Here is a 26,015-nt window from a genome sequence, read left to right as displayed (position 1 = left end):
ATCTTAATTCAAACCTAAACATGTAAGTTTCAGATCAAGGAGAAAGACGTTTACACAACACATTCTCTTTATAACCAATAAGGTACCCACTATGCCCTCCAATTCGCCATTCTTGTAATAAGGATTTTCAAAATTGAAAACATTTGGTAGCATGTAAAAAAATATAATAAAAGAATATCTTAGGGGATTATTGTTAACTGGGCCTGCACATTTGTAAAATGTTTTTCAATGTGCATCAGTCAATAAATCAAGGTAGGAAGAACAAGTGTTAAAATCTATTGAAGCACGAAGCAAAAAAAGAAAATGAGCCGCCTCACGACAAAACCAACGTAATGCATTTGCGACCAGCATGGATCCAGACCAGCCTGCGCAGCTGCACAGTCTGATCAGCATCCATGCTGTTCGCTTACCAACTCTATTACAAGTAGAGAAACTGACAGCGAACAGCATGGATCCTGATCAGACTGCGCGGATGCGCAGGCTGGTCTGAATCCATGCGGGTCGCAAAGCCATTATGTTGGTTTTGTCATGACGCAGCTCAAATAACACTTACCTTTTGGGTTCTTCATTATACAGTGATATCTGACCAGTGGCAAAATGAATTCTGAGCGCATAGATCTCTGTAATATATAAGCATTATACATGTAGACACAGTATACAAGAACTGTTCCGAATAGGTCACCTAGGCAATGTCCTGGTAAAATTTAATGACAACGATAACTTAATTCAGTTTCTTATGTTAATCATAACTATAAAGTATTAAAGAAGTTAAGTTCCCTATAGAAATTACTCTTTTTGCATCACAAGCAACCAAGGATGCCTTACTTTGTAAGTATTAAACAAATTTCATACCTTTTGAATTATCCTTAACTAGATAGTATCCATAAGTAAGGAGATTATTCTTGATTTATAGGTGCAAATTGTATGAGAAAAGCAGCAGATGGAAGTTATTTCAACAATTATAAAAGAATACTTACCTCAGCTACTACATGAGGAAGAATTGCAATTGCTGATTCTGAAAATGAATACAAGTAAACATGAACCTACAAACTAGTTATTGTATAAAACAATACATATCCGTGGAAATATATAATATATATATTACTGAATTTCATTTAAAAATATGATTTGTTACTATCCTTATATTAATGTCCTCTCATGAACAGGTATATACAGGCAAAAATGATGAAAATTCTGCTTACATACAAACTTCAGTTCAGCTGTGCTCAAGGTCAATCAGGTAATCTACAAATCATGACTAACCTTCACACCAAATCTTAAGACTCTAGATCTAAGTGCTCTTTACTTATTGATAGGACAAGCTTTTTTTTGTCATGGACACAGTGGTGTTCGAGCATCAGACCTCATGAGGATCATTCAAGATCATCTACTTGTCATTAACAACCACCCAACCAAATATTAGAACTGCAGACCCATGTTTTCTAGGAGAAAATTTTTGTGGTCAAGGCCAGGATGACCTAGGCTTCTGATCGTCTGACCTCAAAATCTATAGGGGTCATAAATTGGTCATTATAAACCTCCATACAACAAATCATAGGACTGTAGGTCAAAGCAGTCTCTAGTAATTGCTCGGACAAGCTTTTGGCAGTCGATACCTAGTTACTCTACATGTTATTTACTTTTGTCAGCTCTTAAGTTATTTGATGTAACAAGCAATTTATAGTCCAGGGCAGCGTTTTACTAACATTGCGTAAGTTTTTCGTAAGTATTTTCGTAACTTTACGCTTACGTTTAAACTTACGTAAATCGTAAGTGTGTTTCACAAAACGTTCGTAAGTTTTTTCTTAAACTTACGTTAAAACAGTGCGTAACTCTTCAAAGAAGGTTTACAGAATTAGTCAATAAGGAGGCGTTTTAGTAATATTTATAATGACCGCAAACATTTTTGAAAAAGGCTGAACTGGTATTTCGTAGTCATCTACGGACACTTGTAACTACAGACACTCATAAATGTTGCTGAGCAATTCTTATTTTGAAGTTCATATTGTGCCACACACAGGGGTTTCTCCCGATTTTAAATTAATGCATTTATAGAGTAGAAAGGAAAACCCCATATGATCCATCATGGAAGATATTGAAAGGGTTTTTGTTTGTTCTGAGAAGTGAAAAAACTGTAATGTCCGCAAGTAAAAATGTGGATTTTTTAAAATATTTTTATATTAAATATTTAGCTTATTCACATAACCCACATTTATAAAAATATATTTTTGTTTCTATTTATTTATTTATTTATTCTATGTCTATAAAGTAAAGAAAACCCTTTGATTTTTTAAGATTTTACGCTAAAACATGCGTAAAAAAGATGACACAAAAACGCTACATGCAAACAAAAGATATTCTCGATTTTTTCTTATGGAAGTAATGCTATCTGAATATTTGCAAATAAAAAACAACTGCAACAGATATTTTTATGTACATTTGCGAATCATACTATTTAATGAACATATATATAGAGGGTATTCAAGTTTTAACTATAAATTCAGGATTTATTTTCATCGATTTGTATGAAAATAAATATTTCATGGGCGACGATATCTACGAGTGATATATGCTATTTTCATACCAAAAGATGAAAATAAATCCTGTATTTATATTAAAAACATGAATTTTCTGTTTATTATATACATTTTTTACATTTAAAAAGACTTTCCCTAACAGTTTGTATTTTGGCTGAATTAAACCCAGCAAGACACCTGTGAAAATATGGAAAATATGTTTCACTGCAGTGAAAATACGAAAATATGCTTCACAGCAGTGAACATACGGAAAATGAAAATCATCAACATTTCTCAATACATGTATTTCATTTAAAAGTCTATAATGAAAGACTTTACTGAGTTTCAGTCAATATTATATGTCATTTATAAAATTCTCAATACATTTTGATGTAAATCAGCATCAAAAGCTCGTGAAAGTAAAATAATATAAAACACTTAATAATTGATTTATAATAAAATGTACTTGGGGTCGAGGTCAACGACGATTAAGGGCGGTATGGAATAAAAGTATATTTTTGGAGAAGAAGATAAAAGACTTTAAGCTGATAGGACGATTTCCATATTCGTATATGTTTTTTGCTTAATATAATTAAAGTCCGTAAAGCTACATTAGCCTTTCCTTACTTAGACTTTACTTTTCTAGAGCCGCGTTCACCATTAAAATATATTACCAATCACATCCGTCTCTAAAATTCTCGCTTTCCTGCTCTACAATTATTCATAGATGATGTCAGTCTTACTTACGTAAGTTTTAAGTCAACAAATTTTAAGCGTAACTTTACGTAAAAACTTACGAAATTCTTACCTACGCAAATTTTTAGTAAAACGCTTTTACGTAAAAAATCAGACGTAAGTTATAACTTACGAATATCTTAGGCGTAAGTACGTTAGTAAAACGCTGCCCAGGCCCCCATGACCTTAGTCTTTGACCAAGTGACCTCAAAAATCAATATAGGCCAATGGGTTTTCTTACTGGTTGAACAAGATGTCCGACAAGGTGTGGTACGGGCTGCTGTGCAAAGAAATATACCCTTCTTCTTCAGACGGGCATAAAAATCACCTTAAGAAGAACTTCCTGCTAGTGAGTTACCTATCTTCAATAAGACACCCATCTATTTAATTCCTTACCCTCCTTTACAAATCCTTGGAGAGAAAACAACCATCTCATAGTTAGTTTAATATCAGTCTGACAACTAGCACCTTGTTTACTATTATTTCCATCCATTACATTTATACAAAAAATGTGATTTACATTACCACAATCCCTATCAACATCTTAAGTAAATCATCTTATAGCTAGTGTAATATTACCCTAACCCTTCTCATCAACTTTTGTTTTGAAATATTACAAAAAATACTACTTACCATATTGAAATTTCTCGATAGCAGTGGTGAAGTAATAAGAGAAAGATGCTTCCTTCAAACCAAGTCTTTTCATCATTTCTATATATTTGACTACATCTGCTGTTCCCTATTGGAGAAAAGAACATTTGTGCCGTGTCATGACAAAACCAACATAGTGCGTTTGCGACCAGCATGGATCCAGACCAGCATGGATCCAGACCAGCATGCGCATCCCTGCAGTCTGATCGGGATCCATGCTGTTCGCTATCAGTTTCTCTACTTGTTATAGGGTTTGTAAGCAAACAGCATCGATCCTGATCAGACTGGTCGCAAACTCATTATGTTGGTTTTGTCGTGACACAGCTCATTTTACAGATAAGAATTAAGAATAAAACACTACAGGTAACACAAAGACTGGGCAAATTTTAACATAAAGTATATCAATAAACAAAGTTTCAATTTTTTTTATTTTGAAGGCCCATTTTGTCCAAGAAACTCTTCTTATCCTTTTTTTCTCAAAAGCTTTTTGAAAGTGGCATTATGCCCATCAAAGACTAAGTGTTAAGAGTGGAGATTAAAGTCCAAATTAGCTTAAATTCAGTCACATTTGTTTCTAATTTCATATTCTACTTTTAGCGAATATTCAATAGCTCAAATGGTACACAGAAATTTCAGTAAATATCCTTCAGAATGTATCGACTACACGCAGTTTATAAATAGTGTGGGGCAATCTCTAGGTTTTGTGGCAGTTTTCATATTTAACCCTTAACATTTCTGATTATCAATTTTTGGTCAATCTCCATTAAAATAGTCATCTTTTAAAATATATATTTAATTCAACTCACATTAACAAAGAGAGAAGAGAAGATAAATTGAACATGTCACTTCAATTTTGGTGTCCTTTTAAAATTTCAAAAAGATACTGAATTTTAAAGATTTCTGTCCATTGTCATGGCAAGCAAGTTTTTGATAGAATGTAATTGATGAATTTTAATAACAATAAATATAAGGAACATCAAATTTCTACAAATTTTGCTGAACAATTTCATAGAGTATGTCATCTGATATATATGATGAAAATGAAAACTGAAGACAAGAATCCTAAAAAGTTTCAACTTTATAACACAATAACTTACCAATTGTACATTAAGTGCTGCCTTGATCAGATCTCTACATGTACCGGGTACTTTGGAAAAATAGTTGAATGCCAAGTCATGATGACCTGCGAACAATATAACATATGTTCAATATAACATTTTTTCTAATTACAAAAATTCAAACCTTTTATCACTCAAGCTATTTATCTAGTATATAACTTAACATCATTATTACAAAACTTAACTCTAATCTTAAGCTATGATTTTCTTATTTCAAGGATTTTATACATCTTTATTGACATAGCCTTATTGCCAACATAACTGGGAACTTAATAAGAATCATATGAGCCGTGTCACGACAAAACCAACATAATGGGTTTGCGACCAGCATGGATCCAGACCAGCCTGCGCATCCGCGCAGTCTGATCAGGATCCATGCTGTTCGCTATCAGTTTCACTACTTGTAGGGTTGGTAAGCTAACAGCATGGATCCTGATCAGACTGCACGGATGCGCAGGCTGGTCTGGATCCATGCTGGTCCCAAACCCACTATGTTGGTTTTGTCGTGACGCGGCTCAATTATGCTGTCATAACAATCATCCCATCCAAATTTATTCATACAAACAAGAGAGTGAAGATGTACCTGCCACACTCACTTGAAAAATATGATCGACAGAATGACAAAGAGTTCTCTACTAGGAGCCAGGTAAAATTTCTTTGATCAATCAGAAGTATGGTTTATGCAAAATTAGAAAAAGGTATGATATGACCATGCGTCAGAAGACAACTTGGCAAACCAAGAGGTATGGGAACATCTGACTACAAAATTACGGTTTTTGAGTTTGAATCAGAGCAACAGATAAGGTGCGTATTTGCGTATTTACGCAATTAATTTGATAAAATACGCAATAGATTTTTTAAGAATGCGTATCAAAACCCATTAAAAAAAATAAAATACGCAATTGTCTTAAAAACCTGTGCGTATTGTCATTTTCATCACCGCAAAATTAATCTTGCGTACACTCGTAGTTTTGGACAAATTATATCGATATGTATGATATCTGAATATTCCCGAATCAATGCTAACTAATCAACGGTCTCCGGTCTTCGACGGTACCCGGTCTCCAACGGCAGACTAAGCATGAGACCGTCGATTTGTCTACTCAAGTTGACGGTCTTTACAGACCGGCAGAGACCGTTGATTTTGCGGAGACCGTCAATAAGTAGGTGCCAGCTGTATCAATAGACGCTTTGAAAAGCAATATGGCGTCGTACAAAAGGGAAAATGATTTGAAACAAAACAGTTGCAATCAGTCAGAAAACGAACTTGTTAAAAATATTATGAAATATAATATGAGCATTTTATATAAAAAATAAAACAATTGTGAAAAGTTCTAGTAAATTGTTAACCCTATTTTCTTTTTAAAACAGTTAAGATATGATCATATCTAAACTTAATTTTATTGATATTGAAACCATAAAATTCATATCTTCATAATTGAATACCCAATTGATCTTGAAATCATAGGGTATCGAGTTTTGGAATACCCAATTAAATGGAGCCAATACCCAATTCCAAAGGAAATGATGGAGTAATACCCAATTCACTTTTAAAGCTTATCTGTTGCTCTGTTGAATCCTTGCTATTCTAGACTGAAATTACCAATAATTTTCAACTGGAAACACAAGTGATCAGCCTTTGCCATCAGTAGTAGCCAGGCTAGCCTTACAATTCCATGCAGTCTGACAAGGCTCTGTGCTGTTAGCAACTTCATATGTGTATTTTGAAATTGAAATCCTTTAAACATAGAATGGACCGTTCCAAATGCAAAGCACAGAAGTTCATTACACAATTTCAGCAGGTTAAGCTTTAAGAGAGGTCCAGTATGGGTACTGAAACAACTTGCTAAAAGACCAGTAATTATATAGACTCAATAACATCAGGCTTGACAATAACCATAATTATGAGCCGTGCCATGACAAAACCAACATAATGGGTTTGCGACCAGCATGGATCCAGACCAACCTGCGCATCCGTGCAGTCTGATCAGGATCCATGCTGTTCGCTATCAGTTTCTCTACTTGTAATAGAGTTGGTAAGCGAACAGCATGGATCCTGATCAGACTGCGCAGATGCGCAGGCTGGTCTGGATCCATTCTGGTCGCAAAACCATTATGTTGGTTTTGATGTGACGCGGCTCATATATTGTCACCTTAGTGCAGTTACAAGTTAAGACCTTCTGAATTTAATAGGAGTTGACAAGTTATAACACTAAGGTATATTCACATATCAAATTTCATCTAGCTATCATTAAACATTTCTTAGGTTATTTCTAGATCCAGATTTCTGATTAGTCAGCTTGATGGCTGTCAGGCACACAGTAGCCTTATAGTCCCCTCCAGTTTAAAACAATACAAGACTTGTAAGCTTAATCATATTTTAACCCTTTTGCTGCCAGAGGGTTATTGTTTTATTGATCACCTATTTGCCAGACGGTTTTCTAAGAAATTACTACATTATCAATTAATATAAATATTATTTGTTATTAGTATAATAATGATTATATATGTTTCCAAATCTGTGAGTATAATATTAATTATTGTCGATGGTATAATTTTCTTTAAATTTTTATTATTATTATTATTATTAATTTATTATTATTACTATTATTATTATAGAAATGGCTAAGCCGTCCATTATATGGCAAATACGCCGAAAATAACAGGGACGGCATAAGCCGCCCCTATGGCAGTGAAAGGGTTAAATGGTATTGAAGCACCTAACTTAATTTTTCTATAAGCTACAATGTCTTTCCTTGAAAATTACAAATACAAATAAACTAAAACAAATAGTATAATACTCATTTCTATTACTAACTAAAAGAGTAAACATAAAATGAGCCGCGTCCCGACAAAACCAACATAATGGGTTTGCGACCAGCATGGATCCATTCGCGCAGTCTGATCAGGATCCATGCTGTTCGCTATCTGTTTCTTTACTTGTTATAGGGTCTGTAAGCGAACAGCATGGATCCCGATCAGACTGCGAGGATGCGCAGGCTGGTCTGGATCCATGCTGGTCGCAAACCCATTATGTTGGTTTTGTCGTGACGCGGCTCATTAATGATCAAGATGAGAAAATTACCCTTAATGTCACTTACTTTAATTTTAATCAACATTCAATTCTAAAACACTCAAAGTAAATAAAAAACTTTTGAAATGTTCTTATTGTTACCTATTCGTATTTATCTGTAACATTTCAAGGGTAATTTTTTACTTCTTTTTTTTTTCTCTATTTTTTAACATCAATGACAATGTTAACATACTTGAAGGACATTAACAGTTGTTTTATCATGCCGGCATTCCAGGGCTTTTTTTCACAGGTTGGGGAAGCAGCCCTGCCCTTAATTTTAGGGAAAAATTACACGATATATTTGCAAAGGGGAAGGAAAAACTTGATGTAAATTCAATTTTTTGGGAAAACTGCATGATTTTAGAGAATTTTTCTTTGGGGAAGAAGCCCTATACTGGCTCCTGCTATAGAAGGAAAAAAAAGCCCTACATTCAAATGTTATAATAGTAACTGTAATTACCACTCTCCATAAGTAACTTTATTGTTTTTACTATGGTATGTTCCCACTTTCCAGACTCTGGTATTTCTGATGTAAACTGAAATAGAGAGCATATTTATTGAATTAATAACTTTTACGAGAACAATCAAGTTTTATCAAAATCTGTCCAAAATTTAAGATATGTCAGTAAAAAAAAAAATCTATATATAGTTCTAGGGGCCATCTTGTTCAGCAGAAAAGAACAATTTTAATTATTTTTGTAATTGACCCAAAAAGGATTATTGCCCTATTGTTTTTCATATGGACAAGTGATTAAGATGTCATATAGAAGTATTTGCATTTTAAAGTTTGTACCATCTCAATCCATTTAAACAGTGTATAAAAACACTAGAACTATTTTTTCACAGTACCATCAAGGACTATTCTTATAAAGGATCATTCCTATAAAGGATCATATTCTTATATAGGATAATTCCTATCAAGATTCATATTCCTATAAAGGATCATTCCTATAATGGATCATTCCAATAAAGGATATTTTCTTTAAAGGATCATTCCTATAAAGGATCATTTTCTTATATAGGATCATTCCAATAAAGGATCATTTTTCTTATAAAGGATCATTCCTATAATGGATCATTCCAATAAAGGATCATTTTCTTATATAGGATCATTCCTATAAAGGATCATTTTCTTAAATAGGATCATTCCAATAAAGGATCATTTTCTTATAATGGATCATTCCAATAAAGGATCATTTTCTTATATAGGATCATTCCTATAAAGGATCATATCATTCCTATAAAGGATCATATCATTCCTATAAAGGTCCATATTCTTATATAGGATCATTCCTATAAAGGAGCATTCCTAAAAAGAATCATTCCAATTAAAATCTGTGGTGCAGATCAGAAGAAAATGTGTTTATTCTTGGCTTTGGAGACACTTTCTTGTCCAAACAGAAAAAGCAATTTCAACTTACAAGGACAGCTCTTCCCAAATTTCCTTAAAATCTATCCAGCTATTAAAGGGTTATAAACTAAATAAAATTAATATCATTAAAATCTACCCAAGTGATTAACATGTGATTTGAAGATTTTTTTACTTTAAGCACTTGCAAGTTATCTTGTTCAGTCTTTACCCATTTCCCATTTGGTAAAATATTGAGGCTAAAAATTTGAAATACCCAATCTTGTGAAGTTTTAAATAGCTATAAATTCTTACATAATCAATGATTTCTTGGTGCCTTGGTTTGCCTATATCTTGTACCAAAGCTTGTAGAACTGTACCTGTTAAATTGGGCAGAAGGACCATGTCGGTTTTTGCTCTATCCAGCATCTGAATAATACAAATACAAACTTTTTACTTACTCCATCAAACTTTTTAAGTTTGTAACTAAAACATAATTACAAAGGTTAGTATTCTTAAATATATATTTAAACAAAAATACTGAAACATAAATACAAAGTTCAGTATTACTGAATATATACACAGATACAAAAACAAAGTATAAGAAGGTCTGAGGGCCCAAGATCACTAACATGAACCTAAGCCAAAATATCATGGTTACTGACATTAGATGTCAAGTTTATTTCTTTTTTACACTCGTTCACTGAATAAATATCCTTTTTAGCTTGTTAGTATATCACCACCAAATGATCATCAAACTTCCTCAAAACTGTCAGACTGACAATTCAAAAAGTCTGACAATATTAAGAGACAATAAAATCAATGAGAAGTTTTGTTTGTTTGTTTGATTGGGTTTGACATCACACCGACACAGTATAGTAATATTGCAATGTTCTAGCTTTACTGGTGGATGAAGAACTCAGGTGCCCTTCCGTGCATTATTTCAGGCATAAACGGGCCCCCCGAGTAGAACCACTGACATTCCGTAAGCTAGCTGGACAGCTTCCTCACCTGAAAGAATCAAAATTCCATGTCTGGAAATCGAACCCACAGTGGTAAGGGGCAAGTGGTTTGAAGTCAACATCCTTAAGCACTAAATGAGAAGTGTAACTTTGATAAACAAATACTGTTTACCAGAGATTGAGTTGATTTGTACAATGTTTTATGTTAAAGGAAATGTTGCTTTATTAACCTTGAATTGTTATGTCAGTCTGACAGAATTTTTGTCGGTCGAACCAAAATCCCGGGCCCATTGGACCGTCTGTCTCGCATTCTTTTCAAAATTTCAGGAAGTCTGTGATCATTCATAAAAAGCTATGAAAGTGATACAGTCACATTACAATAAAATCTGACATCAACAAAAAAACTTGAAAAGCCATAATTAAAATTTATATTAAATGACACCTATGGTGAATGCTTACTACTCTAATATTCTTAATATTAAAAGCTGTTTATGTACTGCAGCTAAAATGTGATTCTTTTCAAGGATACTACAAACCTGAATAGCTTGAACTTTAAGAATATTTAATTGTTTATATTATGTTTACATTTTCTCTGTAACATTACCCATTAGCAATGGATAGAAAGCCAAATTTCAATTCCAACCCCCAATTGCAACAAGAGGGCCATGATGGCCCTGAGGTCGCTCACCTGTATATAGGCCCCCCACCCCCGGGCCAATTTTTACCCAAGGGCTTTTATTTGTTTATTTGAACAGACTTGGTAGACACCCATAAGAAGATGTTTCATGCTAAACATCTAAGTTCTAGCTCATTGGCATTTTTAAAAGAAGATTTTTAAAGTTTTTACTATACACATATAGTTAAAAACAATGTCACCCCTGGGGCAGGGCCAGTTTTGACCCCCGGGCGTTTATTTTAACAAACTTTGTAGATATTAACTTAACTTAAAGATGTTTCATGCTTAATATCTAAACTCTAGCTATTTGGGTTTTTCCAAAGAAGATTTTTAAGTTTTTGCTATACACATATAAGGAAAATCAATGACCCCCCCCCCCCCGGGCGGGGCCAATTTTGACCCCAGGGCTTTTATTTGAACAAACTTGGTAGACACTCATTAGAAGATGTTTCATGCTAAATATCTTAGCTCTAGCTCTTTGGGTTCTTTAAAAGAAGATTTTTTTAAGTTTTTACTATATGCATATAGGGAAAATCTATGACCCCCTGGGGCAGGGTCAATTTTGACCCAAGGGCTTTTATTTGAACAAACTTGGTAGACATTCACTAGAAGATGTTTCATGCCAAATATCTAAGCTCTAGTTCTTATGGTTCTTTAAAAGAAGATTTTTAAGTTTTTACTATATGCATATAGGGAAAATCAATGACCCCCTGGGGCGGGGCCAATTTTGACCCCAGGGCTTTTATTTGAACAAACTTGGTAGACATTCACTAGAAGATGTTTCATGCTTAATATCTAAGCTCTAGCTCTTACGGTTCTTTAAAAGAAGATTTTTTAAGTTTTTACTATATGCATATAGGGAAAATCAATGACCCCCCTGGGCGGGGCCAATTTTGACCCCAGGGCTTTTATTTGAACAAACTTGGTAGACACTCACTAGAAGATGTTTCATGCCAAATATCTTAGCTCTAGCTCTTTGGGTTCTTTAAAAGAAGATTTTTTAAGGTTTTACCATATGCATATAGGGAAAATCAATAACCCCCTGGGGCGGGGCCAATTTTGACCCCAGGGCTTTTATTTGAACAAACTTGGTAGACACTCACTAGAAGATGTTTCATACCAAATATCTAAGCTATAGCTCTTATGGTTGTTTAAAGGAAGATATTTAAAGATTTTTCTTTCGGTTGCCATGGCAACCAGAGTTCTGCATGGAATTAAATTCTTTGAACAATTTTTAAAGGTGACCACCAAAGGAACATTCCTGTGAAGTTCGGATGAAATTGGCTTAGTGGTTTATGAGGAGATGTCATTTAAAGTAAAAGTTTACGGACAGACGCCGGACGGACGCCGGACGAAAAGCGATCACAAAAGCTCACCCTGTCACTTTGTGACAGGTGAGCTAAAAAGAGCTTCAATTTGTTTTTAAACCGAAACAAAATTGTACATATAAATATTTACGGTACCTCCTTCACTCCATCTAAATCTCCAAGCATGGCATATCCTGTGATCACAGTTTCATACATTTTTGAGTCTTGTGCAAATCCCAAATCTCTGCAAAGTAAATATTATCATCAACGGCCATTCTATCTATGCACATGCAGTTGTAAAGGGATTCCACTGTGATTTTTTGACATCATGTGACTGAATTTTTCTTTTTTAATTTGTTCCATTTGATGTAGGTCTATACCAATTACTTAGTGCAAAAATTCATATAATTTGCTCACTCAAGAATAGTTTATATTGTTTAAAATTACCTAAAAATAAATAGCATTTAAATGCTTTTAATTCAAAGCAGGCTAAGAATCACATTAAATTCTAATTTTTAATTCAATTCCAATTTAGTTTCAATATATTCCCTTTTGTAGTTTTAAAGATATCAATCTACATGCAGAAACTTAACCAAAGTGCAACGGCAACTAGTCAAGCTAACAAGGGCACCACATACAGGCTTAAGACGTGTCTGTTAAGGAAACACCTATCAATAACTAATTTTTCTGAACAATTTAAGTAAACAAGAGCAATCAGTGATCATGTGTTGCCTGATGATGGCAAATTAAACAGTGGTACCCCAAACTCAAAAGGGGTGATCTATTTGCCAAAACCAATGCACCTGTGAAGTTTGAGGGCAAAGGGTCCATGGTTTATCGAGTAATTGGTCCGAAACCATTTTGATATAAAAGGTCAATTTGATCTTGTCCTTTGACCTAGTGACCCAAAAAACAGTAGGGTATGACCAATCCCTATACCAAGTTGAAAATTCTTAGGCCAGGCATTGTTAAGCTATATGATGGGAAATAGTTTGGTCTAAGGACCAACCCACCAACCTTACTTTGTGTTTGTAAAGTTACTTTATTACAACATAATAACACAAATTGAACCTACTTGCAGCTGTCAAAAAGTTTCATAGCAGTCTCTCCATTCCTATAAAAAAGAAAGTAGTTTAATTGTTGTCAAAAAGTAGTCTTTTCGATTCATACAAAAAGTATTTCCATATTGAAATGACAGTGCAGTCAACAAGATGCAAAATAAGAAAAATGTACATGAAGAATGAATATGAATTGGCTCAAGGCCAAATTATTCTTGTTGATCATCTTTATTAAAATAAAAGATCTGAGGTAATTTCTTAGTCATCAAAATAGTATATATTTATTTATCAAGTGTTCATTTACATTAAGTACTTATTTTCTTTTTTTATTATTATTTTCAAGTAATTTTAGTGATCTTTAATTTTGTGATGTTCTTTAACCCTTTCACTGCCATAGGGACGGCATATGGCTTTTGCCTTTTCTGTCATATTAATAATAATTATAATAATAATTATAATAATAATAACAAGAAACATGGCAATGCCACGAAACCAGGTTTTCAATTATCACCATTGTAGACAAATATGTTGTATTTGAAATACAAGCAACAAACAATGTAAAACATGAATAATGTAGGAGGCATTGCCACAGAAGAAGTGTTCACTATATCTATATAAGAAAAAAAAACAAAGGGCCATAATTAGGTAAAAAAATTATCCAATCACAAAAACCCCGACAATATGCGCCAGGGCACTGGATGACAAAGCTTCTGTGAAAGTTTGAACAAAATCCGTTGAGAAATGTAGGTGTTCAGCACAGAAGAATTTTGTCACTGTATATTCTGTATAAGGAAATTAAAACAAAGGGTCATAATTAGGTCAAATATTATCCAATCACAAAACTACGATAATGTGCGCCAGGGCACTTGATAACAAAGCTTCTGTGAAAGCTTGGTCAAAACCCGTTGAGAAATGTAGGAGAAGTTGCGCATGGTAAAAATTGTTCACTAAAATAATCTGTATAAGGAAAAAAACAAAGGGTCATAATTAGGTCAAATATTATACAATCACAAAACCCTGACAATATACCCCAAGGCACTTCATGACAAAGCCTATGTGAAAGTTTGGTCAAATTCCGTTGAGAAATGTATGAGGAGTTGCTCACAGATGAAATTGTTCACTATATATTCTATATAAGGAAAAAAAAACAAAGGGCCATAATTAGGTCAAATATTATCCGATCACAAAACCCCAACAATATGCGCCAGGGCACTTGATGACAAAGCTTCTGTAAAAGTTTGGTCAAAATCTGTTTAGAAATGTAGGAGGAGTAGCGCACAGAAGTAATTGTTTACATACGCCCACCCGCCCGTCCGGCCGTCTGCCCGCACACATACCTCAATCTTATAACCAGTTTTTTCATTCAGAAAACCTGGTTAATAATAAATATATAGATAATTATACCATCGACAATAATTATTATAATCTGCAGATTTGGAAACATATATAATTATTATAATACTAATAACAAATAATAATAATTATATTTATTAATAATATATTAATTTCTTAGAAAACCTTCTGGCAAATAGGTGATCAATAAATAAATAACCCTCTGGCAGCGAAAGGGTTAAGTATAGGTTAAAGTTTAGTAGTACATATTAACAAATTGAAATTGGTCACAGTACAACCAATTTAATTTTGTAAATACGTACTAATAACTATTAACTGGCTTACTGTATGAAATTATTTTAATAAATAGTCAACTTAATAGACTGATTTACAGTTTGCCGATTTACCGAAGTAAATCTGTCAAGATTCTATCATTCATTTCAAATACTGCCATCCTATTGGACAAAAAAATAATGTCCAACACTAAGATATATACATCAACACAGTTAATGTTAGCTTGTGGAGGGAGACCTCATTTCCCTCCAAACCTACATAGAAACATGTAAAAGACATCATAATAATAATAAAGTCTTTATTTAAAGAGGCTACACAGTCGCAACAAAGGCATATACCCTGTGGGCCTCATAAAATGTACATATTTACAATCATACAGTTGTGAATAACACGAAATATTATGCAGAAACATTAACATAATTATGTTGATATTGCAAAAAGAAAATAGTGATACTAATTATATAAAGTGCACAAAAAATATACAGTGAAACAAGGCATTTCAAAATTACAAATAATCTTTGACAATTACAATATTTCAACTAGAGCAGTGATTTTCTTATAATTTTAAATTTGATTAGTCTTTTTCCAATTTTCTATGTATTTATGTTTAAAGTTTTGAAGTGATTGTGCAGAGCATATGCTGATTGGTATTTCATTCCAGATTTTTGACCCTGAACATAAAATCTATCAAAGTCTCAATATTTAGAGGGAACTTCTCCTTATAGACAACTAATAAGTTTATCATACATCATCTAAAAACATTGAATTAAATTATAAACAAATTAATATATTTACTTACCCTGCCAAAAAATTTCCTTTGATCAAATGTCTGTATATGTATTCATTAACTACAAATTTTGCTTTGCGCATGTGCTCCAAAATTTGACTGAATAATAAAGAAAAATTGTGACAACATCATAAATCAGAACAGCATGTAAATTAATTCTCTGAACACATATATCTGACAAATTTTACAAACTGTATAAAATGGAATCAAAATGACTTGATAAATATACATATAAATTTTATATGCACATTTTATAATAAATGCACAATATATTTATTAACCATATATTTGATCACATGATTATGCTCCTTTTCAATAAATATTATCATTATGAATTTCTTTAATGCTTAAAGAGGCATGCCTCCAGACGGGTGAAAAAATTTCAAGGAAATCAAACTGGAGAAAAATGTATTCAGAATTTAAGGAAAGTAAAAAGGTCTAAGATAAACATTATAATTTACATGTTATGTGATTAATGAATGATTTTGCAGTAATTTTGCACCATATTTCTACTGCGTTACTAATGCAGTAAGGGTTTTGTATGCATATTTTGACCGCTTTATAGTAATTTTAGTGGATTGTAAGTACTGTTTGCAATATGGTAATTATTTTCTTGGTCACATAACAATATTTTACCTTTAAAAACAATTTTAGAATTTTCATGAAAAATACCATGAATATGGAGGCATGCTGCTTTAAAATAAAATATTACGCTATCATCATAATGTCATGTAAAGTCAATAAATGGCATCAACTGCATCATATCAACAACAGCTGTCCATAACACAGCGTGCTTACTATTTTCAGTGCTTGACAGAAAGTGTCATAACTCTGTAAACAAGAGGGCCATGATGGCCCTGAAGTCGCTCACCTGTATATAGGCCCCCAGAGCGGGGCCAGTTTAAACCCCAGGGCTTTTGTTTGAACAAACTTGGTAGACACCCATTAGAAGATATTTCATGCTAAACATCTAAGGTTTGGCTCGTTGAGTTTTTAAAAAAAAGATTTTTTAAGATTTAACTATACACATATAGTTAAAAGCAATGACACCCCTAGGGCGGGGCCAGTTTTGACCCCATTTGACACTCACTAGAAGATGTTTCATGCTTAATATCTAAACTCTAGCTATTTGTTTTTTTTTAAATCAGATTTTTAAGTTTTTGCTATACACATATAAGGAAAATCAATGTCCCCCGGGGCAGGGCCAATTTTGACCCTAGGGCTTTTATTTGAACAAACTTTGAAGACACTAACTGGAAGATGTTTCATGCTTAATATCTTAACTCTAGCTATTTGGGTTTTTTTCAAAGAAGTTTTTTTAAGTTTTTGCTATACACATAAATAAAATCAATGACCCCCGGGGCGAGGCCAATTTTGACCCAAGGGCTTTTATATGAACAAACTTTGTAGACACTCACTAGAAGATGTTTCATGCTTAGTAACAAAACTCTAGCTATTTGTTTTTTTTCAAAGAAGATTTTTTTTAAAGTTTTTGCTTTACACATATAAGGAAAATCAATGACCCCCGGGGCAGGGCAAATTTTGACCCCAGGGCTCTTATTTGAACAAATTTGCTATCAGTTTCTGGTCTTGTTATATGGTTCGTAAGCGAACAGCATGGATCCTGATCCATGCTGGTCGCAAACCCATTATGTTGGTTTGTCGTGACGCGGCTCAAATTTATTCTACCAAATAGGCTTGTGTTCAGATAACTTACCCAGCTGACTTTACATCTCCCATTCTACAATATGCAGATACAACTCTTGATAGGGTAACCTGTAAAAAAAATACATGTATATGTAATGTATTATGTAAACTGGCTTAAATTTATCATCAATATGCCATGTTTTTTTTGTTTTGTTTTTTTAATTGCTTTTTTTTTCTATTTATTTAGAGTATTTATAAAACTTTTGTAGAATTGTTTGTTTGTTTGATTTTACGCCTTTTTCCAACAGAATTTCAGTCATATAGGCGGGTAGTTTCCTAACCATCGTTCCTGGAGAGTTACACCAGTACTAGACGTCCTTCCTCCGCGCTAAACTACCAAAGCATCTCCCGGGGATCGAACCCACGCCAGAGGGATAACTGGATTAGAAGTCATCGACTCTAACCCCTCGACCACGGAGGCGGACTTTTGTAGAAGACCAGAAGGTGATGCTACATGTCAAACATTATACAGTAGAAATTCAGTAAGTCTAAGTTAAAGGGACTTGCGTAAAATCTTTGAAAAATTCAAAAATTCGACACATAAAATTTCAACTCATGTAATATAGGTTTTAATAAAGAATATATTGGAGGGAAAATTGGGACTTTCATTTTACTTCTTCACATCGAGAAAATCGACTTATCAAAGTTTGACTGTCGTTTCTGAAGAGATTTTTTTGAAGAACAGTATCCTATACAAGTAAATGTGAACATGTAAACAAAATGTATCACCAGGGTCATGCCTTGTTTAACTCTATGCTTTCAGAGAAGCTATGCTATCCAGGGGGATGATTAGTATAAATTTTGAAGAGGCTTACTAGGAAAGACTACAATGTTACATATCTATACTTTGGGCAGTGTCACTTCTGAGTTAATTTTTAGTTATTTTTTAGCTCCTGTGATCAATTTCTGCCAAATAATATCAGTCAATAGTTAAGAAGGAGATGTTAAATAATTTTCTATTTCTAGCTCTGGTGGCAGACTGGAACCATTTGGCAACTTTTAAACTATTCAAGTAACATTCCTGTAAAATTTCATCAAAATTTACCAAACATTGAATTAAGAAGTAGATCTCGTTTAAAAGTTTTTTTCTTTTTTGAGCTCTGGCATCCACCCTGTTCAGCAAATCTGAACAATTTTAGCAATTTTTATAATGACTGCCCTATGATGATTTCTGTTGAGTTTCATCAAAATCTATTGGGAGGTTGAGATACACTTTTATTTTCTATCTTTAACTCTGGCAGCCATGTTGTTCAGCAGACCGGAACAATTTTACAAACTTTAGTAAAGGATTGCCCAATGCTTATTTCTGTATAGTTTCTTCAAAAACTATTTGGCAGTTAAGGACAAGATGTCATTTAACACTTACTTCAGTTTTTAGCACTCATGGTCGTCTTATTCAACAGACTGGAACCATTTGAGCAATTTTTAATGGAAAATTTTCCAAGGATCATTCCTTAAGAGTTTTATCAAAATTTACTAAATAATAGATCTTGTTGTAAGTTTTTTTATTGTTTTTTTTTTTAGTTCTGGCCAGATTCATCAATATCTATTGGGCAGTGGAGGACAAGATATTTTCTTGCATATCAGACAGGGTTATCTACCTTTTACACCGGTGCTAGAAACTCTATCTTACACCCCCCATGTAAGACAAGTCGCATGCTTTAAATGACGTCATTGCCGCGTGACTTTTATGAATGCATTGCATTCTTAAGATGACGTCATTTTACAGTTATGAATGAAGTTGTAAGTTCATACCCTACTATAAGAAAAAGTACGTAATGAGAATATCAGTTTTTGTAATTTCTGTTTTAAACGTAATTGATATGTAATATGCAAGAAAAAGAATCAAACACCGGCTGTCCATATAGACTGGAATATCTAGCTCTCAGGTAACTGTTTAGCGGGAAACTCGGCAGAGCCTCATTACCGCCGTAAACAGTTACCCTCGAGCTAGATATTCCTGTCTGTACCAGCAGCCAGTGTATGATTCTTATAATCTAAAACCTTTTTCTTTTCTTTTTAGCACCGGTAGCCATCTTGTTCAACAGACCGGGACGATTTTAGTAATTTTATAAAGGTCCATCTAAGAATCATTCCTTTAAAGTTTCATCAAAATCTACCTAATAGTAATGGAAGAAAGGTTTTTCTATTTTTAGTTCTGGTGGCCATGTTGTTAAACCATAGCCATTTGAGCGATTTTTGGAAGGGACCATACAAGGACTTGTGCTGTAAGTGTCATCACTATTGGTGCAGGGGTTTAGGAGAATAAATATAATTGTTTAAGTTTATGGACACAGGGGTATCACAATAGCTCACCTTGAGCATACAGTGTAAGTGTCATCACTATTGGTGCAGGGGTTTAGGAGAATATAACTGTTTAAGTCGATAGACACAGGGGTATCACAATAGCTCACCTTGAGCATACAAGTGAGATAAAAAAATTTACTCATTTATAAATAGAAAACTTACAACATTTGGAGTGACTCCATGTTTTTCCATTTCGGACAAAAATTTCACCGGTGAAAATCTATGATTGCCAATAAGATAATTCCTCAATGCCTCATTGTAATGAGATACATCTAATGGTATATCTGTAAATAAAATTCACAATAAAAATCAACACACCAGGAGCACCAATAATAAGATATAGTCCCACACAAAAGCATTGCTAAAATCATGAAAGTCTCTTGCTAACAAGACAATTTTTCAGCATAATAATTCATTCGTATATTAAATAATGCATAGAAGAAGTATGTCCTTTATATTTTTATGAAGAATTACATTTATGTAGTAAGGTTCTATACCGTGAAAGACTTCCTTAATGTATGAAAGTTTCTAATTATGTTTACATAAGACAAGTTCTATCCACATATAATAACATTGTATCTTTATGCATAAAACTGTAACAGTCATATTATGGCATTTCACCTTAAAAGACCTATTTTGCCTTAGAAATGCTTTTTAATTTCATTTCTCAAAAGCTTTTTATTTTTTGTTATCCTCTTAAAAGTACAAATTATGATTTCTTCTTATCGGAGGCATAATGTGCTTTAATGCAATTAAAAGTACATATTATGTTTTCTTCTTATCTGAGGCATAATGTGCCTTTAATGCAATTTAAAGTATATATTCTGTTTTCTTCTTATCTGAGGCATAATGTGCCTTTAATGCAATCAAAAGTACATATTATGTTTTCTTCTTATCTGAGGCATAATGTGCCTTTAATGCAATCAAAAGTACATATTCTGTTTTCTTCTTATCTGAGGCATACTGTGCCTTTAATGCAATCAAAAGTACATATTATGTTTTCCTCTTATCTTGTGAATATTCTTAATTTCCTTATGAGAGACAGTGGAAATGCCTGAAACAAGCAATTTAACTGAAATCCTTACTTAATGAGTGAAACCGTTCAATGAGATATTCTGTCCACTTATTTCTCATTGCTTCTGTTATATCTTTATTTTCCCTTCCTAGAGAACTAAATAATAGCAACATCTCATCCTCTGTAAATGTATCTGAAATTATAATATTTTCTTTACATCATACAAAAAACATGCTTAAAACATTTAAGAGAGACCTTTATTATATACTTATAAACAAGAGGCCCATGGGTGGCCTGAAAGGTCACCTGAGTATTCTACAGCAGATTATATATGATAATGTTTTCTTCTTTTTTTTTCATAAATAACTACGTACATTGATTAAATACATCAAACCTCACATAAATATCTTAATATCTTAATAAATATCTTAATATTATGTATAATATTATATTGTGCAACTTCGATATCCTCTTCCTGAGGCCTAAACCCTAAGTAAAAACAAAGGAGTGATCATATGCATTCCACAGTGTTAAGGACAGATTTGCCCGGGCCATTTTTTATAAATTTTTATAAATCAGCCCCAATTTTGCCAATAAAAAAATGCACTGCAAAAAGGGTAATAATTCTGTCAAATCTTGCACGAGTTACGGACCTTGTATTGTGATCTCCTATTTTGTATTATGCTTTCAAATAAGTGTGTGAAGTGTCAACACATTCCCTTTAGTAGTTTTGGATATATCAATTAACAGGCACCTAAGCCTAGGTGAGTGCAATAGTTCACCCTATTCTTTGAATAGTCAAACACATTTGAGTATTTTGTGTTGAGGTGAGCTGAAACTGAAATTAAACAAACCTTGCTGCTCAGCGATGGCCATTAATTCATGGAATCTTTCGATTGTCACAAATTTTTTAGTAAAGATGTCATGATATATCTTCCTGCAAGAACTTGTAAAATTCAGATCTCTTTCTTTGACGCTGAAATCATAATTCTTCCAGAAATTGCTTGCTGGGTAGTTTTCAGAGTACTTCAAAACTCTCCTTCTGCTGGCATTTTCATTTTGTGCGTCTAGGTTTGTTTCCTCTTTGGTATTCACTTCATCATAATTGACAGCATTATTTTCTCCACTTAATACGGTATATAACCTCTTGGTCACTCCAAGCCTGAAAATTAAAACAAAATTTAATCAACCAAGATTGAAAATTCAAAACAGAGTCTGGTAAGAAGTGTGCACAACAGCTCATATATATTTAAACAACATGCCTCAGTGAAGATTCAATTTTTATCAATAGTTATATTTCTGAGGAAAACAGACAAACTTGTCATTTGTCACATATTTTCACGATACCAATTTTTTATATATAAATCAAATGGCATATTTAATCTGTTTTAAGCTCTGTAGCCAATAAAGCTCTGAAGCCAACAGAAATATTTATAATTTTTATATAACTAATGAATCAAAAGCACTTCTGACAATGTTTATATAATAATGATGATGTTTTTAAGTGTTTGAATGGTCTAATTCACTCTCATATTTTATATTTCCCTACCGACCGTTTATTGCCAAATAAAATACAAAAACATAATTTAAAAATAATAATTATTATTTGGAGATACATACTACACATACTGTACAGGGATCAAAAATTCTTTTACGAGCAACTTGTCTGGCAGGACAAGTGGCTTCAAATTCTACTTGTCCTGCATGCTTTGCTACTCGTCCTGTATTTTTGCCTTGATTTTCAAGATAAACTTCGCAGATGCAATAATACCTCGCCGATGCAAAAGACCGCTAAAAATTCTCACAATCTCTTTACATAAATTTAACAAACCAAAACAGGAAACAAAGCTTGTGCTTTATGTTATGTATAAATCGCGCACTTTATAGGGCATTGTCAGACGCATTCCAGCCACACCCAAATCCAATTAACAATGTGTTCAGAGCTTTATAAAGCCCGCAAAATATGCATAACCTAAAACTCAAGCTTAATTTCCAGTTTTCCATCCTTAAATGTACACAAACTGATTTAAAGAATTCTAGCTTTCTATAACATTGGCTAATTTCCACTTGTCCTGCCAGACCAGCATACAATGATTCTGTACTCATCCTGCATTGATATCTACTAGTAAATACTAGTGATGAAAATCGGATTAAATTTGTCCCAATCGATCATCGGTTCAATCGGTTGGAACATAACCGATAACTTTTCGAATAAAGTCGCGTTAAAAAGAAATAGGGAAGTAACATTTCATCCCAAGGTACTTAACTATATTCAGTAACTTAACTTCATTTGGCATTTTTTCAACACCTTATATAGCCATAATTTTACGAAAGAGATTTTATTTTTCAATGGATGTCAAATAATAACATTTGCATCACATTATATAACTATTGTTTACATCACGTACTGATCCTGTTCAATTCTTAATTGTCTCTGAGATGATATTTTTGCGATCGGCGAAGTGTTGAATTAATTCCCTTTGTTACCTAAAATTTTTTTGACGTAGTCGTGGAACAAAGACTCTTTGTTGGAACTGCATTGGTTACCAATTAAAGCTAGGATCAATTTTAAAATACTATGTACAATGTATAACTGTTTTATGGGCAATGCTCCTGGTTTATCTAACAGAACTGTTACACAAGCCTGTCATAAAAAGACCAAATCTCAGATCTGTTGATAATATGGATTATTGTTTTGCTGTCCCCTTTAACAAAAGGAAAACATTTAACGACAGAAGTTTTAGTACCGTTGGAATAAATTGCCTCTGTATATAAGACAGTCTTCGACTTTGGACATGTTCAAGAAAAATGTCAAAACCTACTATTTTAGAGATTGTTACGCATTGTTTTAAGATTGTGATTGGGCTGTAAACTGATAGAGATGTGGAAATGTGTTTGAAATTTTACCGAAATAACCATTCATTTTTATTTTTTATAACTATTTTTTCTTTTTTTAAAGTTTTTAATACTTTATATTTTACACGGCTGATATCTTTAACATATTTTTTTGTAGTTCATTTGCCATGCATATGTGTTGTTTTTTTTATCTATATGTACATACTTTTATTATCCTTTTGTACAACGCCATTGAATATGTATATAGAACAGTTTCAATTAGCTTAAACAGGGCCAACCAAATTAATATAGTAAAATTTATTTACAGACTTTCCGAAATATGTCGGTCCGACGGACATGTCCGATAAATTTTGATCAGGTCCGACAATCTTTTATTCCGGATCGGTCCGACTGTCCGGCTTTTATCCAAGCCGCATGTATACAAAATGGCGTCGCTAAAGGTGCCAAACCTGGGAAAAACCGAAAATCTACGTCAGAAGAGTGCGCAAAACAGCAATAAAAGGATGAAAAGAATAGACCCGAGACGAAATTTAATGAAAAATGGAAGCAGAACCATGAATCATCGGTGTATGACAGGGAGGAGATGAACATGCGCTGTACGGATTGTGCCGATTTTTACGGCGAAAAAATAAAAAACAAAAAGTGTCTAAGAAATACAAACACAAACAAGTTTTTCTTTGATTTTGATCAATTTTATTTGGTCTGACAGATTTTGTTTCGGTCCGACAGATTTTCATGGTTTGTCAGACCGAATGTCTGACAGTTTTTTTCAACTTTCGGGAAGTCTGTATTTACTGATTAACGAATTGCATGATTGATCTATCTGGTTAACATGTACACTGTCTGGTTAACATGTGTACACTGAACATGTAATGCTTAAATCATAAATCATAAGAGCTTTCCGCGCCATAGGTAGCACCTAATTTCATATTAATGCTGGAAGGTAACATAGAGGATCCTTCCTTCATTACTTAATGAATGTTATCACATATGGGCTATGATCAAAATCCCAAAAAGTAGAACGAAAGAATGCATATCTATACCAGGGCCGGCAAAATCAATTGTCCGAGTTGCCCGAGTCGTAAAATTGTAGGTCCGGGCAAGAAAAATTCTGCAGTTTACTTGTCCGTGGACAAGTAAATTTCGGCGGCTAAAAGAGGAATTCTGAAGAAAAAAATCTAGTTCTTTTCTAATAGATCTAAATCAGAAGGAAAATCACACATTTAATACGAAAACTAGCGTGTGAAGTGTGGTGTCATTCATGAGGGCATTCCGTGCATATTAGGGTGTTACTATTTTAAGTGTTTACATAAATAGCGACCAACCAGGCTTGGGGTTTTCCTTACGTCATGCAGTTACTGCATGCGCGCGGCAATTAACTAATTATTGAGGGTACATGTTTGTTTTGGTTTATGACTGCCGACTTAGCCTCTGCAATCAAATATTTTCGGTTGCAACGGGGTTCTGCCATAAAATTGAATTGGAAGCTGTGGTCTTTTCAAGCGCATTTATTGTTTAGATAGCAGACACAGCATCAATCCCGCAACAATTGTCTTTGAAATACCGCTGTGTTATTTATGAAAATTAAATACATTGTATAGCTTTTCCAGGTCATTCGGGAATATTTACGCTCATATCGGCAATTTGACTGCTTGAATTTATGTGGACAAAGTCATTTTATAATTTATTTTATGTAAAGATTTCTTGTGAAAATGCCTTTGTTTTTGAATGTCTAATACTGGTGTTAATGTATACATGTCAGTTTCATCGTCGCCGATGGTAATGATGTCAAAATTTTCACAATTCATCTGCTGCAACCAAGCGTATATACGTATATGATATTACATTCTGTGGCAATCATAATTATATCGTTAAAAAAGCCAGATGTCATCAATTTGACAAATCTAACTCAAGAGTACATATGATTTTTAATAGGATTAAATGAATATTATATAGATGAATAGAATAAGGAGTGAATAAATAAGAAATGGTACCAGAGTGCAAAAAAATGAAGACAATATTTTAGAGCAATTTGGGTGCAAGGAAATCTGAAAAAGTGCTGGCAAAAGACCAATGCTCCTTCCAGTAAAATATACACAATTTGTCCATCACTGTCGTTCTACTTTAATCTACTGCCGTTAACATTTTATAAATATATTATATTATAATCATAAAATATTATATTATTAAACAGGGCTCCAGATAATTTTTTAGGGCAATGAGTATTTACTCATTGATTTTTTTGTGAATGAGTAAAACTTGAAATCTGAAAT

General features: G+C 33.3%; 1 protein-coding gene across 1 annotated transcript in view; it reads right to left on the bottom strand.

Moving 5' to 3' along the window:
• LOC132724442 (uncharacterized) overlaps positions 1-26,015 on the bottom strand; it is a gene marked incomplete at its 3' end in the record, with an annotated part of 56,311 nt that overhangs the window by 27,828 nt on the left and 2,468 nt on the right. The window contains 13 exon segments of the mRNA XM_060709303.1: positions 554-620; positions 978-1,015; positions 3,885-3,990; positions 5,000-5,085; positions 8,554-8,629; positions 9,757-9,870; positions 12,543-12,630; positions 13,462-13,500; positions 15,870-15,956; positions 17,575-17,633; positions 20,034-20,155; positions 20,957-21,079; positions 21,741-22,048. Coding sequence (XP_060565286.1) covers positions 554-620; positions 978-1,015; positions 3,885-3,990; positions 5,000-5,085; positions 8,554-8,629; positions 9,757-9,870; positions 12,543-12,630; positions 13,462-13,500; positions 15,870-15,956; positions 17,575-17,633; positions 20,034-20,155; positions 20,957-21,079; positions 21,741-22,048 — 1,313 coding nt within the window.

This window comes from Ruditapes philippinarum, unplaced genomic scaffold, assembly GCF_026571515.1.
Source record: "Ruditapes philippinarum isolate M1 unplaced genomic scaffold, ASM2657151v2 ctg3804_1_1_1_1, whole genome shotgun sequence".
In the NCBI taxonomy this organism is placed as follows: domain Eukaryota; kingdom Metazoa; phylum Mollusca; class Bivalvia; order Venerida; family Veneridae; genus Ruditapes; species Ruditapes philippinarum.
This window is presented reverse-complemented; position numbering and strand designations above follow the sequence as displayed.